The following is a 15,767-nucleotide window of genomic DNA, read 5'->3' on the forward strand; positions in this document are numbered from 1 at the left end:
AAGAAACGGGTGAGTCTACAAGACTTTTGTCCCAAATCGTTTGGTTGCTGCACACGGATGCACACAGGTACCCCGGTAGAGTGAGAACAGCAATTCGGCTCATGAAGCGATCGAGGACGTCGCTGTTTTGGGATATTTGCCAAGAGAAAAGGCGGGAATCGCAAATATTTGCACGTTTCACAGCTACTGTACATCTTTGGAGTAGACTTCCGTTTAGGATCGAGTGGGCAAAGTGCGTCCCATTCTGGCAAATGCCTCTTTGACTTCCTCAGCTTCCCGCAGCGAAGGGTCCTGCCCCATCAGACGTCGGCTGAGGAAGCGAACAAGGCTTCGCGGCGCGATGCGCAAGCTGGCCACCGAAAGGTTGTTGAAATAGCCAGGAATGATCATCGGCTTGTCCCGCGCATCCAACGCAGCCAGAGTGGTGGCACACACGTGCTCCTTCGTACCCAGCGGCAGAACGACTGACTTCTCGCTGGCTCCGCCCTTGGTCCATATTTCGGTTTTGGTCACGCCAGGGCAGCTGACCACGACACGAAGATCGCACCCCTCGTTGCGCTGTTCGGAATACACACTCTCGGTGAGCGAAAGCACGAAAGCCTTAGAGGCAGCGTAGAGCGCCATCGAAGGGATCGGCATGAAACCGGACATGGACGAGATATTGATGATGCCAGCGAGGGCGTGGTCGGACCCCTTTTGCTGCTCGCTGAGCTTCTTGTGCTGCTCCTTGATCCTGCGGAGGAAGATATGGAACAATTCCGTCAATGCAACAATGTTGATCGAGACGAGTTTCTGGACATCCTCGTACTGCATATCTTCGAAAGGACCGCCGAAGGCCACCCCGGCATTGTTGATCAAGAGGGCCACGTCGAGACTCTGTGTGTCCAGATCCAGCTTCTCTGCCGCTCCTGCGACCGAGAGGTCGGATATGATCACTTTAACATGAACCTGATCTGATACTGCATGAGCAACAGAGTCTAGCTTGTCCTTGCTTCGGGCCGCCAAAATTAGGTTGTGCGTCTTGCGCTGGGCTAGTTGCATTGCGAATTCTTTGCCAAGACCCTCCGAGGCCCCCGTGATCAGGGCCCACGGGCGTATGGTGTCAGATGGTTTAGACATGATTCACAGCGGAGAGAAATATTTGCGATGAAGGGCGAGTTGGACGTTGTGATGGAGGAGATGTCCTTGTGGCGCAGGCGATTCCGTGCCATACTTATCCTGTGTTCTCGTGGAAATGGTCGCCGGTATCTCAACAGATCCGCCAGGCGTCATCGAGCATGCGGAGCCGTGCGGAGCCGTGCGGAGCCGTGAGTTCTGTCCGCCTCCACAGGTTAGTGCGGTAACTTGTTCCTGCGTCTGGAACCAAATTGGCTGTTCCAAGAAGGCTGCACGGCACCTGTCCAAAATCGCGGTTGTCATCGCTCGGGTCAAGACGCCGTGGTTACCGCCCGCCTGTTCTTCGCTTGCACGTTTCTGACAAACGTAGCTGGATGCCTTTCCTGCCCCACGTCCACACCAAAAGTTCATATGCACTGGTATGCTTCCACCGAGACTAATGAGGTTGGAAGCAACAATGTAGCACGTCTTTCTCCGCAGACATGCCGACTTGTGCTGGCTAATAATCTGTGTGTAGTAGTGTGGACCTATCGTTCGAACAGCCTCTCGTAGCCTTGGAGGTTGGGCTCCCTGGAGACTGAGCGCAGGCAATCGTGAGAATTGGACCTCAAAATGAGGAGAATTGACACACAAAAAGACCTCGCCGACCAACCTTCGGGTGTTGTACATAGTTTTCCAACATTGAAACGAATGAATGTGTTTTTGAGGGTCAATTGAAGATCTGAAAGAAGTTGATATTCATGATTTATGAGATGGAAAAAAGAACGAAAGAACCAATTTTGCACATTGCCAATTGGAGCTTTTTGAGGAAAGATCAATTAGCTACTTCTGTTTCGGTGTGATTCGGAATTCGCAAAAGTTTGGCGAGTGCCCGTTCACTCTGTCACATATAATCAGGTGTTTGCTGCTTAGACGAGTTCCGCAATGAAACCTCTAGGGGTGAGTATGGTGCGATTCTCATTGAAACGGGAGTGCATGAGTTATGCTTGTGTGCCTTGCCGTTCAAGATCGACTTCAATTTTGCATCTGACCAAAAATCGGTAGGCACCCGAAATCCAGGTCAGATGCTTTATTACTGCCTTATGCTCAGGACAACGTACTTCACAGTCAGGTCCGTAACCGTGAAGCAGCAATCACTTTGCAGTGATGATTTGATGGTAACGATGAACTCAAGAATGGAAATACAATGCAGCTTGAAACTGCTGACGAACTGCACCAACTTCACCTTTACGCTCTTTTTTGAACCAATCTTTTTACTGTAAAGAACACGGGCAACTTCTCCCTTTTCACAAATACTGAGCTGGTTACTGCCAGATAATCGGGTAGATGACGTGAACCTGGAAAAGTAGGAGATACAGTTGAGGTTGTCCATAGTCTTTGTTGGATTTGAGGTGTTCAACGTCTGCTTTGGACTTGGTCGGGAATATTTGCTGCCCACATACAAGATATTAGTTTCAAGACAATGGTTCTCACATCAATGGATTTAATCATAGGTCACCTTGCTCTCACTTTATTTGGTTGAAAGAACTAGAAAATACCCCTTAGAGATGTTATCGTGATTTCGACAACGGCCTTCCTTGAAACCTAGCAGATACATTGGATGTGCCCGTTTCGCGATTTTCTAGCAAGAGACAACGTAACCCCGGCTTGAATACTCACACTGTCGTTCCAATGGCCGGAGCCGCCTAATTTGCCTTGGGTCGGACCGATGTGGAGGACGCGACAGGTGACATGCATGAGTAGGAAGGAAGTGCGCGGGATTTTAAGGCGTCGACTTCATTGTCTAATGGAGAGACATCCTCACACAGCACGACTATGAAGCGCTCGACTAGACGCCTACAAGACACCATACAGAGACACTTATCGTCTCAGTACCCATTCAGATCTTGAAGTGATACCTGCACCGAGCCTCCTGCACTACAATCCAACGATGGCGCTCGACAAGACGCTTGAATCGATCCTGCGAAGCGACTGCTCCCATCTGGGGACCCAGTTCACAGCACGTGGTGGATCGTGCGTCCTAGCGCAGCCGAGCGGACGAAGCCTTTTCGCAAAGATCGACAGCTCGGTTGAGCAAACTCTGGGGGAGGCGGAGAGTCTTCGGACCATGGGCTTAGCTCTCAGCAACACCGAGGACAAGAACGATGCCGTGTCTAGGCTTACACCGGAAGTGCATGCGTCTGGCCAAGCAGCTGACGGGCGAGCATACCTGGTGACAGATTACCTCGACCTAAGGGGATCGATCAACAGAGCCGGCCAGAAGTTGCTAGGCAAGAGTCTAGCAGAGATGCACAAGAGGGGGACCAGTCAGGACGGGCGATTCGGATTTGGGGTCGCTACCTACTGCGGTGTGACAGTACGTTGGCTGCCCCTTCCTCTTGGCCGTGGAGCCTATTTGCTGTGAATAGTCACTGATACTGCCGCTTCACTGAACTCGCTGCTACTCTCTGACCATTTCCACTCCTGTCAGCGACAAGACAATAGCTGGAATACATCATGGTCCAAGTTTTGGGAAGATCAACGGATCGGTGACTTGGTTAACCGAATCAACGCCGACCAAAGCGACCCCGAGCTGAGGGATCTAGAACAACAAATGCGGAGCAAGTGGGTCGAAAAACTACATCTCTCCGTAGCGGCCACTGATCAGGGACGATCCTGTACTGACAACGAACGTCTACTCTCCACAGGGTCTATCCGGTTCTGCTGGCACCGCTGGAAGGAAAAGTCAAGCCGAGCATTCTACACGGAGACTTGTGGTAAGCCCTTTCTTTGTGGAGCAGCACGACTCGTAGGCGATGAGACTGCTCTGACCAGTCTTGATGTGTGCTTCTTATAGGTCTGGAAATGCTGGTACGGTTGCCGAGTCTGGCGAACCAGCCGTCTTTGAGTAAGTCATCCCCACACCTTCTCTGCACGAAAGCCACCACCCTTTTGACTAATTGCGTTGCTGACATCTCATCTTCGTCATTTGTAGCCCGTAAGCTTGCAAAATACTGCTGCTTGATCTCGCATTGCGTGTTGTTTGTCTCAACTGACACACCTGGTCCTTCTCATGGTCGTAGTTCGAGCTACTATGGTCACAACGAGGCAGAGTGAGTTGTGAGAGACAGACCGCAGGTTATACAGTCACAGACTGACCGACGTTTGCATCGGACCAGACTTGGCATCATGAACATGTTCGGTGGCTTCACGCAAGATTTTTTTGATGCCTACCACGAGGTGATCCCGCGAACCGAGCCATACTACAACGAGAGACTGCGTCTCTACGAGCTCTATCACCAGTAAGTACCCATGTCTTTGCTCACTTGACCACCACGACAGATTGTTCTGCTCATTGAATCACACTGCTCATCAACTCTGAACTGCACCTGCCTCAAAATGCAGCTTGAATCGTAAGTCTGCTACAACAGCTCCTGCTGCGAGGCTTTGCCTCATCGCTACAAACTCTGATCCGTCACAAAACACAAACAGTTCTGACATTATTTGTCTTTGCATGCAAAATGCTTTTGACAACAGATCTGCTCATGTTCAGAGGGGGATACAGGGCCGGAGCCGTCTCGATCATGCGCTCGCTGATCAGGTTTTGCGACAACATGCACGACGGAAAATGAGAGGCGCCCTTTTGAATTCTAGGCGAATCCGAAACCTTCACCACCTTCGTTCATGGCGAGCAACAGCGAAGAACGTAGCTTGTCGTAAGACTCATACTGAGGCAGGTCGAGCTGGTTGAAGCATGTATGCGCCGCTGGCAATCGATCGGCTCCGTACGCCTTGTGAATGTTGAACCTCTGCGTGCCTTGCACGCCTTGGAGGTGGGCGAAACCTTCGAGCGGCACCTTACTCGTGCCAGTGATGAATTGCAAAAGTTTGGCCTTCTCGGTCTGATCGAAGGATCGAACGGCGCGCCACCACCACTGGATGACGGCATCTCCAGAGCTGTATCCGTGCAACTCAGTGTTGTTCTTCCAGGCATCAACGTCAATGTCGGGCAGACCCGATATGAGCAGCTCGAGCTCCTGCTCGGAGAAGATGCGGATGAGTTCGGGGGGAATGATCTCGTTAAAGCCGCCAAGGAAAGCATCGATCTGGGATTGAATCGAGTTGGTGAGCCTCTGTTCGGTGACGAGGCGCACGTATTCCTGCTTGTTGGCTTCGGTGACCGCGATGGTGGAGCCGTTGGGCTTGAGTTCGATGACCTTGGTCTCTCCGAACTCTTCGTCGTCGACGCTGAATGTGAGATCGAGGATATCGGTAATATCGTTGTTAAGCATCCATTCCAGACTCTTGAAGTATTCGGGATCGATGGATTCCAAATCTCGGTAGTCGACGGCCTTGCCCAGGATATGCTTGTAGAAGCTACGGGTAAAGTAAGCATCGAGCAGCCTTCCATCGTAGATGGCTTTGCCGATGATGCGACCGACAAACTTGAAGAAGGAGAGATGATCCGGGTTGACATAGGACATGCGATTTGGCTGATAGGTGGTTCGATCCGCCGCGCAAGGCTGAAATAGCGCATAGTCTGGGTTGAACATGGCTCTTGCCAAGACCTGGAACCACTCTCTAGTGACACCTCCTGCGTCGATACCTTCTTCGTTGTTGAAGCGGACGTTGAGCTTGCCGTGCTTGACCTCTGGACCCGTCTTTCTGGAAAAGTAACGGAAGCTGTCTTCGAAGACTGAGTTTCTTCGGACAGAGAGGGAGAGGGGCGTGTAGTGATCTCGTCGACCTTTGTGAAGCTGCTGTGTAAAGTAATTTTTCTTGTTGTCAAAGTCGAGCACCTTTGGGTTGCGGACGAGCAAAGCAAAAGAGCCCGACATGAGCGAGGGATTTTGGCGGACCATAATGTTGAGAATCTTGCGATGTTTCTCGGTAAAAGCGAAGAAGTTGTCTTCAATGTTTTCTCTTGGAGACTTGGGACCGCCCTGAGTAGACGAACGGCTGTGTGCTGGGCGGGTTTCGGTGGGAGAGGCGGAGGATTCTGCTTCGGGACTGGCTACATGCTGCGAGACAACCATCATGCTTTCGATCAAGGGCAAAAGAATCTGAGCCGCACCGGGATCGTTCTTCATCCTCGACAATACATCGCTGAGCTTGGACCACAAGGTGTCGAACTCGAACGACTCGTATATCTTTGCGAGCTCTGCCTCGTCTTGCTCGCGCTTCTTCTTCTGTGCCTCGCTTTGAGCTGTATCTGCCTTGTGGCGTCCGGGTAGACTGGAGCGAGTATCAGAAGGGTGGTAAGGGTAAGGCTGGTTTAGGAAAGCGTTGATCATTTGGATTTCCGAGTCGCCATGCGATAGATCCATGTCGTGCATATCTGCTTGCATTGGGATGGATCTGTGGTTGACGGTGATGAAGCCTCCCAGAGGATGGTCGTCTGATGACTCCGGCATGACTGAACGAGGCTTTCTATCCGCGACGTTGATACTAGCCTGAAGCAAATGGAAAGCCCGTGGATGCGGAACCAGTGGAAGCGATGCTGAGCAGCTCTGTACCGGGTCAGAAGGTTATCGCTTCCAGTGTCGAGTCGAGGATCGGACGAGTGTGAACAGAAGTATGACTGGTCCAGGTCAACCTGTTACTTCTGATCGTGGCGCCTGAGATGCGTGATTAGAATGTAGTCGAAGTGGTGTGGTTGTGATGTTGGTAGCGGAAGAGCAATGCGAGAGTCGAAACGAGTCCAAAAAGTGCGCAAAGTCAAAGAAAAGTGGAGCGAGCGAGTTTCAAAGCTCAATCGGCAGCCGATTGAGGGACCCTGAACCCGATTGCTATCGGTACAGCCTCCAGCCTCCACGTAAAGTGATTCTGTGATTTAAGACTCAGCCTTTCAAAAAGTGGCTGGGAAATGCACCACAGGCTCTCGCTTCTCGAGGCTCAACCAGATTTCTGCTCCTTTTCCCCACAGAAGGGAAACCTCGCTCCAATTCATCAACCATTTACCCCATCTCATCATACCGATCACGCTCCCAGTACGAGTACGAAGCGGCAGTGCAGGTGCTGGAACAGGTGCCCAGGCGCTGAATCTCGACAGTAGCAAGCATGAGGATCGCTACGAAGCGTCTCCAGAAAGAGCTGTAAGTCTAATCTGCGCCTCTATGATAACCTGCCGGGGAACCAACGCTCGTTGACTGACGTACTGATTCCGCTTCGTATCTATAGCTCCGAGATCAGGGTCAAGGGCGCACCAGAGGGATGTGCGATCATCAAAGCCGATGACTTGCAAGAATGGCAGTTCTCCATACAAGTGCTAGGAAACAGCCTGTATCAGGATGAAAAGTTTGGCCTTCGCTTCCGCTTTTCGGACAACTATCCCATGGAGAGCCCCGAAGTGGTCTTTCTGACCACAGACGGCTTCCAAGCTCCCATAGTAAGTCCGATTTGCAGTACCACCTCACACATGCAGATGTGCAGCATACTTACTTCGTCACCGCTTCAATTCTTGTATGAGCAACAGCACCCGCATGTCTACAGCAACGGTCATATTTGCGCCTCCATCCTGGGCAATGAATGGTCCCCCGTTCTCACCATCAGCTCGGTGCTCCTCACGCTACAAAGCATGCTAGCCAGCTGCAAACAGCTCCAGAGACCGCCGGATAACGACGCCTATGTCAAACGCGCGCCTCTCTCCCCCAAGGACAGCCGGTTCGTGTATGACGACGACACAGTTTAAGGGTGTTGTCACACCTATGCTTAGCAATCAATGGGGTTTCCAGGTCTTGTCTGCGAAGAATGCACACACTTGCACTGTGACTCTGAGTTTATTTCTTGGAAGGTGAGATTTCAACATTGACGAGGCTGGACACAATTTACTGCGAGGTGCGAGCGAAGAAAGCCTTCTGCTCACCGCACACCGCGTTGACGCAACCGGGACATCGCAGAAGCATCTGCTTGCTCGTGAGGCCTTGGCTCCACACATCTTCTCCGCGCTTTTCGTCTGCGATGCGGCTGGGCGTGCCCTCGACGGCTGACAGATGCGAAGCGCAGATCTCGGCCATGGCTCGGATGAACGTGGGTTCGTCGTTTAGCGATTCAGCGCGCTTGAGCGTGATGCCATGCTCCTCGGCCTCCTCTTGCAGCTCGATGTCGATCTCGTACAGCGTCTCAATGTGGTCGCTGGTGAAGGCGATGGGGACGACAATGGCGTCCTTCTGGCCCTGCTTGGCCCAGCCTTTGATCGTGTCGCTCGTCTGCGGACCAAGCCAAGCAGACGGTCCCACCTGCGACTGCCATGTGAGTCGATAAGGGTTGCTCCACTTTAAGCGCGTCATGACGGCGGCGACGGTAGCGGCCACCTCGGCAGGATACGGATCGCCTCGACCCGAAACGATCTGCATGGGAAGCGAGTGGGCGCTGAACATGATGGGCACCTTGTTGCGCTTGTCCTCTGGGTACGTGTCAAGCACAGCTTGGATGCGGTTGGCGAACGCTTCTACGAGCAAAGGATGGGTGGGCCATCGGTCGATCAGGGACCAGGAGATGTTGCCTTCCGGGGCGCCGCGCTCCTTACGTCTCTGGATCTCGCGGTAAAGCTCGTTGAGGTTACTGCCGGTGGTGCTGCAGCTGTACTGAGGATACTGAGTAAATCCGACCGCGCGCGTGACACCGTCCTCCGCCATCTCGTCAAGCGCCTCTTCGGTCAAAGGTCGCGCGTATCGGAAAGCGACGTAGACCTTGTGCGGTGCCGTCTCGGGGTGAAGCTCGTCGAGCAACTCGGTCATGGCTTTACCCTGTGTTCGAGTCCAGCGCAGAATGGGTGATCCGCCGCCAATCTTTTCATACTGATCGACAATTTTGGGTGTTCGCCTACGTGCGATAAGAGGAGCAAGACGGGACTGGAAGGGGAGCTGGATGAGCTCGCGATCGTGAAAGAGGCGCGAGAGAAAGTCGCCCACCTCTTCGTGCGTCGATGTGGAGGGGCCACCCATGTTCATGAGCAAGACGCCAGTAGGTGGCTTGTTCTGGTTCTTGGCGACGGTGGCGAGTGTACGATGCAGAGGTTTGATTCGAGCAAGCTGAGCAGCGACCGCCGCATCAGTCAGCCGCGCTCGACCTGAAGCGGCCAACGTGGTCCTTGAAGAGCTTGAGAACATGGTGACAGAGAAGAGGGGTGCTTTCCGTAGAGCAGCAGCGACCGCCTTTGCAAAGCGATCGTACGAGCCAAGTGCAAGCTTTGATCGGAGATGGCTGTTACCTAGAAAGACAATCAAAGTGCCGCGAGGGTTTATGTGGATGGTGGTGAAGGTCGTGGGTGTAGTCTTTGGACGAGCAGGTCTCAGAAGAAGGCAGCCCAAATTCCAACCGAGCTGGCCGCTGTATCGCGTAATCTGGAATTCAAGAAGCTGCGCCCAATCGTGTCGGCTGGAATTGACTCCAATTCTGTTTCGGATTTCGGGACTCGAAGCTCGTCAGTTTTGGGTTAAGTTAGTCCTTCATCCCAATCGTCCACGCAAGATGGCCGACCTTTGCGAAAGTTTCCATGAGGACAGTGCTCTTTGCACAGGGTTCACCACAGGATGAACCAGAAACTGAAGCAAGCATCGAGCGGAAATCACAATGCGAGACGACGATTCATAGCAACCCTTCAAAAGAGAAAGGGCCTTGTTCGGTCGCTGCGTCGTGCCATCTCAGATGCAAGGGTGTCAGGCCAGTATCTATCCGGTAGTCAATCATAATAAGTCTTTTGCGGAAGAGGAAAGTCGTCATAACGGGTATTGTACAGAAGCAACCAGCATACAAGAAGGGAGCCATTTGGTCAAGGTCAAGAGGGACGGGCATTGCGTTCCGTTAACGCCCTCAGTGCTTCACGACGATGGGGACTGGAGAGACAAGTGCAAATGTAGGCTCTATTTGTCAATAATCGACTTGATCTCGGTACTTCTTTCGGGTAGTGCACTTGTACTTACTGATGATAACGCAAAGAAGGATGACGATGCCGACTGTCAAGGTGAAGCAAAGATGGGTAAGATGGGTTTGTATCAGTGGGAAAGCCCCGAGATGGAAACAAGCATGGACATCGATACTTACTACCGATGATGACTGTTGTAGGTTGAGATGGAAAAAGATTCAACGAGTGTGGCCAGAGGAGGCGCGCATGCGGTTAGCGAGTAATCCAACATGAAAGCTAAAGGAGGTTCCTTGTAGGCCGAACTTACTTCGCATCTTCATGTCCTTCCACCACATTTGCTTGCGTACACGGTTGGCACCTCGTCGGAAACCCTGGGCGGAGACAGCGAGGTTATCTATGTTCGAAATTGTGCGTCAGAGATTCGCCAAGGGATGTCAGTGCTGCTTCCTCTGTTTCGCGTCGGCAGATGGCAGTGCCAGATCATATTCGGCCGCGAACTGCCACACCTTGCAACGTACCAGTCTTGTCCTGAAGGCTGTTGAGGTTTTCGCCACGCTCGTTGACTGTAAGTCGTCGTGATTACGTTGGATTGGATTGGACCAAGCCGATCGAAACAAATATACAAGTCAGTTTTCTGTCCTGAACGACGCATCGTTGATGGTACCAAGGCGGGTCCAGGCTCACCCTTGTTGATGTTGTCGCGCATGATCGAGATCGTGTTGTCGATCTCGGAGTGGATACGAGCCGTCTTGGAGTTGGAGAAGTTGGCTCCGCCGCCCGAAGGATCAGAGCTGGCATTTCCCGAAGGAATGTAAGGGTCGTATCGGCTGTCGTTCTGTGCAGACATTTTTCTTATAGGTTCAGTTGTTCGGGATGGCCCTTGCGATGGTGGTGGTGGTGGTGGTGGTGGTGGTGGTGGTGGTGGTTGTCAGGAACAAACGAGGTAATGGTGACGAGGAGGGGCGATTACTGAGTCCTGCAGCGTGCAAATTAAGCGCACAGCCCGCTCTGTCACTTTCTGCCGAGAGTCTGCGTGTGTGGGTGTGTGTGCGTTGGTACAGCGCGGAATTCCAAAGCCGCGCCACGCCAGCCAAGAGGTACAGAAAAAGATGGCAGCCACTGCTTTGGTTGCGTTTCAGAGCCAGAGAGGGCAATTCGAGTTCACGGTGCTTCTACTATTGTCCGCTGCCTGCAATCACCGAATCAATGTCGAAGTTCGTCTCTATCCTCCCCCTGTAGGAATTTCAGGGGGAAAGGCACGATTCCGATTAGCTCGTTCTACCGTGCGTATGAAGCGCGATTAGTTTGAATGGCACGTGCATTTTGCGCTTCCAAGCCTCCACTCGCTCGCTGTCTCTCTGGGGTCTCTCCTTTTTTTGTGGTAAATCGCATTTGGCCCGCTCAGAGCAGCTGAAAGGCAGGAATGGTATCGTCATAAGTTAGCGAGTCTGTGAATCGAAGGAGAGAGAGACAGCAATGGCGTCGTGGAAAACTCCAACTCGCGATCGTGTGTACAAGAAGTTGGTGGCATCGTGCACCTTACTTCCGCTGCTACCACCATTACAACTGCAGTATCGACCGTCCATTTGATCAACAGCTCCTTAATCGACCAAAATGCCCCTCTTCGTTCTCAGCCCCGTAAGTCCTGCCTCTGCGCGCGATGCTCTGTTGCAATTGGCACCTACTCACCTCCCTGTCCATCTTCCTCTGTTCGCACTCAACCATTGCAGGCCTCTCTGGCACACTCGGCCCTCTTCGCCGGCTACTACTCCTACCTGTCGGCCAACGTCATCGTCAACCGACTCAACACCAACGTCTTCCTTGGCTCGGGAGACTCGGATGCGGTGCAGCACGGTCCCGGTGACAAGAAGGTCAACAGCCCGGCCGAGCTGGCCAAGCTTCAGCGTGCCGTCCGTGCCCACGGCAACTTCACCGAATCCGCCCCCTTCACCTTCTTCCTCATCTTCCTCGCTGAGCTCAACGGTGCTCCCACTTCGCTCGTTCACGCCGCCTACACCACCTTGTTTGCCGCTCGCGTAGCCCACGCCAACCTCGGTATCCAGGCCGAAAGCTCGGCTGCTATCGGTCGCCCAATCGGCGCCGTCGTCACTCTCGCCGTCACCGTTGGTGCTGGTCTTTACAACGTACGTATCTGCTGTTCGAGCATCGCCTTGCCCTGCCTTCTGCCAGATTTTCAAGAATTGTTGCTGACCTCTTCTCCTCCCTTGCCTTGAATTGCAACAGCTTAACCTCGGTTGGGAGCCTCTCAAGTCCTTCCTTGGTTTCAAGTGAGCTCGTCTTGATATCGCTCCTAGCACGCTCGTCCAGCTAAAGTGTGTCATCACGGTGAAAGATTCACAGTGCAGATGCACACCCGAAGGAAGTAGTCAAACATAATTTTCTCTGCTATTAGTATACAAAGCGTGCCTTTGACAAAGGGTGAGTGTGTGAGAGAGGCTGAATCGGCCCACATACCGACGGTGTGTGGGGATCCTGACTTCTTCTCGAAGTGTGTTGATAGACCCGCAATCTTTTCGACGTGAGTGACCGAGCTGGGTCCACGCCTAGTTCCGAACCACCGCGTCGTCGAGATCGGAAAACGCCGACTCGAGGAAGTGCAAGGGCGTTCCTGCAACTGGTTGTGGGTCGAGCAGTGCGCCCAGCTGTCCTGCTTCCGAGCCGGAACACGACGGAAAAGCCAGAGGCTCGTGAACTCGCAGAATGTCGGCGTGTACCGCTTTGTTGACTCCGTCGGCGTCCTCAAGTACAGCCAGTGCCAGCTGTTGCATGTTCTGTGGCTTCCTGAGAGAGGAAGACGTAACAGCGGTCTCGAAAGACGCCTGCGTCGACAATTCGACGTCATCGTCGTCGTCGTCGTCGTCCTCCTCCTCCTCCTCCTCCTCCTCTGCACTGATCTCTGCCTGTCTCGATCCATTGTGCCGCGAAGAGGCGACAGAGCAACCACTCGATCCATCGTCCAGGCCAGTGAGTGGCGAGGTTTCCGTGCCGTAGGCAACACTCGTGGTGTCGTGCCTTTGAAGCAGCGAAGCTGCAAACACCTGTGTACGGCCTTCCTCGAACAGCGTCTCGACTGTGTCCTCCCCTTCTTGCGCGTCGTCGTCTTCTCGTGCGTCATCCGTATTCTCCTCTAACATGTCCCTGTCTGTAAGAACTCCAGCATCGGACTCAAACGCGCTGTGATTTGCAGCGCTGCGTACGTCCTTCTCCGCGTCGTGGTAGCTCGATATCTTTCCTTTCTTCTCGACAACTCCGTCAGCTACAGCAAAAGTTCGGGCGCGAGACAGCGTTCGCGGCGGTATCCTGAGTCTGACCACCAGCTTGGGTCTTGGCACAGCATCGACCGACGGAGCAGCTGTTGTCGGAGCAGCCTGTTCTGCTGCTATGAGCTTCAGAATGCGGCGAGCCACGGAGAGCCTTCCCAGCATGTATTCTTCGAGCGGACTGTAGACATCGTCTTCGGCAACTTCGTCCGATAAATCGAGTTCGAGCTTGATCGGGGTCCAAATCTGGTTGCCTTCTCGCTCCTTGAACGGGCGTCCCCGCCGCTTGGGTGGACTAGGAGCCGGGACGGTGGGATCAAGGCGCTTGCTCTTGGTCGCCCTGCCATTGACTTGGCCGTTGCCTCTTCGTTTAATCCGCGATGATGTCTCCGTCCCAAGAGCGACCACTTGTGCGGGAAGAGTGCCCGTACCATCCTTGAGGCCAACGGACCCATCTTGATCAGCTTCGACTGCGAGCTTTTTAAGCTGGCTAGAGAAAGCCAATACGTGTTCCCTACCCTTATGAACCAGATCGCCATGGCCGGACCGTCGGAGACAGATGGAACAGTTGCAAAAGCCCAGACACTTAGGGCACGTAAAGTTGGGAGCGAAGGGATCAAAGTGCATATCGTCGTATCGGACAGTAATGCAGCGTTCGCAATACGAGAGGATACAGCTGCCTCGGCCACATCGCATCTTGAGACTGGGCGTCTTGCGTCTGCATTGGTGGCAGGAGGTCAACACGGTTCCGTCAGGTAGCACGTTCGGCTGATATCTCTTACGTCTCTTCTTGATGCGACCGATTGCATCATAACCTAGGACGGCGTCATCTTCATCAAGCTCATCCTGATCGCCAGCGTCGGCATCCTCTTCTTCCTCTTCGTCCTCGCTCCATGAGACCAGGTCCTCGGGGCGAATATCAGGCACATCCTTGATAAAGACATACTCGTTTCGAGCTCGATTTCGGAGCGGGGGCAACTCGACGTAGGCAAGGTCGAAAGACTCGCCCGGAAGAGGAGCCGACTTTGTAGTGCCATCCTTTGCGAACTTGACCCTACGGTCGTACTTTTTCTTCTTTCTGTTTGTGCGAGGCTCTTGTGCTGTCTCTGGAAGGCGTGCCGAGTCAGAGCGACCACGCTTTTTGGGTCGACCGTGTCCTCGAGAAGGTGTGTCGTTGGAGTGCGCCAGCTGCGCGTCAGCGTCCTCGTTCCGTGCGTTTGCAGAAACAACCGCATGATCATCTCCGATGGGATTCGGATGACCACTGGTGCCAAGGCCGAGCTGGGCTAGAAGAGCGTCGTTTGCACGAAGCTTGCGAAGACGACGCTGCTCGTAGTCCTCGTCCTCGTCCTCGTCTGCGTCGCTTGCCTGCTCGGTATCCAGAAGGGCCTTGAGCTCGTCGTAGAGCGGCTGCAATTCGAGATCTTCTGGACTGAAGAGAGGGCGTTGACTGGAAAGCGGATGTGGCGGCGGATGTGGCGGAGAAGAGGGTTCTGATGTGGGATCTGGACTGAGCTGACCTTGGCTGGTACTGACGATGGGTGTCTCTGCATTCGCGATGATCCCCATCAAAGGCGGATCGGGCGTGACAAACGAGTCTGAGAGAGACTCGGGGAGCGGCGGTGCGGAAGCATCTGCTGGAGGAAGCTCGGGAGTCACAACGTCATCCAGCTCGTCGTAGTCAGCAGGCTGCTGTTGTGATTGTGCGGTCGGGCGTGGAGGCGCCTCATCGTCGCTGCTATCGAGCAGGTCAATGAAGAGCTCAGTCGCCTTTACGCTGCGGAATGGGCGAGAGGGCGAGATGGGATCACCGAGCGTGGCTTGGCCAGTGTGTCCGTTGGTACTGGAACGGCCTCGTGATGGGGAGGAATGCGAGGAGCTCGCAACAGACGAGTAGTTCCCATTGGCGCGACGTTTATTTGGTGTGTGTGTTCTTGAGCGTGAGCAGGACTCGCGTGAGGAGGCATGCCGCCTCAACGGCATGTACGCTGACGAGCCTGTTGGCTTAGCGGAGCGCTATGGTAAGATAGCGCAGCGCTTTTGTCGACATGCGAGGAGTGGGCAAGGGACAGCGAGTTTCGAGGCGTGTTCAGGGCGCACTTGGCGACAGCGACGGATCGAATGGATAGTATCGAGGCTGAGGCGTGATGACCGCCAGAAGGATGGTTGCGTTGAGAGGGTGAGGGCTGCGAAGGAGGCTGCGGATTGACCACAACGTTGCGGTGCGGATGTGGTTGACCGGTTAGGATTGAAGCGATCACGCTAGTTGCTGCCACTACTTCGGATCGCCGAGTATGACGATCGCAAAGGGTGGGAAAGTGAGTGATGGTGACGAATGATGGCAGCGGAGAGAAGCCGACACCTCGAAGACGAAATGCGCTGCGGGAAGTATAAAGTTGTGTGGAAGGAACAGACGAACGGACGAAAGGGTCCACTAAGGGTTTTTTTTGGAATCTGGCTCGAGCTCAGAGGAGTGACCATTTCTTCGCGTGGAGGTGCGGCAGTGTGCATTCAACCACTCGAAC

General features: G+C 53.6%; 7 protein-coding genes and 1 pseudogene across 8 annotated transcripts, besides 1 other annotated feature; 3 read left to right on the top strand and 5 right to left on the bottom strand.

Annotated features, from left to right (window-relative positions):
- Nucleotides 1-213: 213 nt before the first annotated feature.
- Nucleotides 214-1,041, bottom strand: EX895_006413 (uncharacterized protein; the record flags this gene model as incomplete). Its single annotated transcript, XM_029887005.1, has 1 exon — nt 214-1,041. The coding sequence occupies one exon, from the start codon at nt 1,039-1,041 to the stop codon at nt 214-216; it is 828 nt and encodes a 275-aa protein (XP_029736497.1).
- A 2,005-nt stretch (nt 1,042-3,046) lies between these two features.
- EX895_006414 lies at nt 3,047-4,727 on the top strand (annotated as a pseudogene; the record flags this gene model as incomplete). Its single annotated transcript has 8 exons — nt 3,047-3,472; nt 3,587-3,720; nt 3,804-3,872; nt 3,953-4,003; nt 4,091-4,208; nt 4,275-4,397; nt 4,501-4,508; nt 4,633-4,727.
- Nucleotides 3,047-4,727: a sequence feature.
- An 18-nt stretch (nt 4,728-4,745) lies between these two features.
- On the bottom strand, nt 4,746-6,509 carry EX895_006415 (uncharacterized protein; the record flags this gene model as incomplete). The annotated part of the gene is made up of 1 exon (XM_029887006.1): nt 4,746-6,509. One exon carries the CDS (start codon nt 6,507-6,509, stop codon nt 4,746-4,748), a length of 1,764 nt encoding a protein of 587 aa, XP_029736498.1.
- Nucleotides 6,510-7,155: 646 nt separating this feature from the next.
- Nucleotides 7,156-7,786, top strand: EX895_006416 (uncharacterized protein; the record flags this gene model as incomplete). The annotated part of the gene is made up of 3 exons (XM_029887007.1): nt 7,156-7,190; nt 7,276-7,483; nt 7,571-7,786. The coding sequence occupies 3 exons, from the start codon at nt 7,156-7,158 to the stop codon at nt 7,784-7,786; spliced, it is 459 nt and encodes a 152-aa protein (XP_029736499.1).
- Nucleotides 7,787-7,922: 136 nt separating this feature from the next.
- EX895_006417 (uncharacterized protein) lies at nt 7,923-9,206 on the bottom strand (the record flags this gene model as incomplete). The annotated part of the gene is made up of 1 exon (XM_029887008.1): nt 7,923-9,206. One exon carries the CDS (start codon nt 9,204-9,206, stop codon nt 7,923-7,925), a length of 1,284 nt encoding a protein of 427 aa, XP_029736500.1.
- Nucleotides 9,207-9,909: 703 nt separating this feature from the next.
- Nucleotides 9,910-10,808, bottom strand: EX895_006418 (uncharacterized protein; the record flags this gene model as incomplete). The annotated part of the gene is made up of 6 exons (XM_029887009.1): nt 9,910-9,932; nt 10,020-10,052; nt 10,141-10,152; nt 10,269-10,355; nt 10,480-10,524; nt 10,646-10,808. The coding sequence occupies 6 exons, from the start codon at nt 10,806-10,808 to the stop codon at nt 9,910-9,912; spliced, it is 363 nt and encodes a 120-aa protein (XP_029736501.1).
- Nucleotides 10,809-11,575: 767 nt separating this feature from the next.
- On the top strand, nt 11,576-12,253 carry EX895_006419 (uncharacterized protein; the record flags this gene model as incomplete). Its single annotated transcript, XM_029887010.1, has 3 exons — nt 11,576-11,599; nt 11,692-12,105; nt 12,206-12,253. 3 exons carry the CDS (start codon nt 11,576-11,578, stop codon nt 12,251-12,253), a joined length of 486 nt encoding a protein of 161 aa, XP_029736502.1.
- Nucleotides 12,254-12,525: 272 nt separating this feature from the next.
- EX895_006420 (uncharacterized protein) lies at nt 12,526-15,225 on the bottom strand (the record flags this gene model as incomplete). Its single annotated transcript, XM_029887011.1, has 1 exon — nt 12,526-15,225. The coding sequence occupies one exon, from the start codon at nt 15,223-15,225 to the stop codon at nt 12,526-12,528; it is 2,700 nt and encodes an 899-aa protein (XP_029736503.1).
- Nucleotides 15,226-15,767: the final 542 nt, after the last annotated feature.

Source organism: Sporisorium graminicola, chromosome SGRAM_9 (genome assembly GCF_005498985.1).
Source record: "Sporisorium graminicola strain CBS 10092 chromosome SGRAM_9, whole genome shotgun sequence".
Classification (NCBI taxonomy): Eukaryota; Fungi; Basidiomycota; class Ustilaginomycetes; order Ustilaginales; family Ustilaginaceae; genus Sporisorium; species Sporisorium graminicola.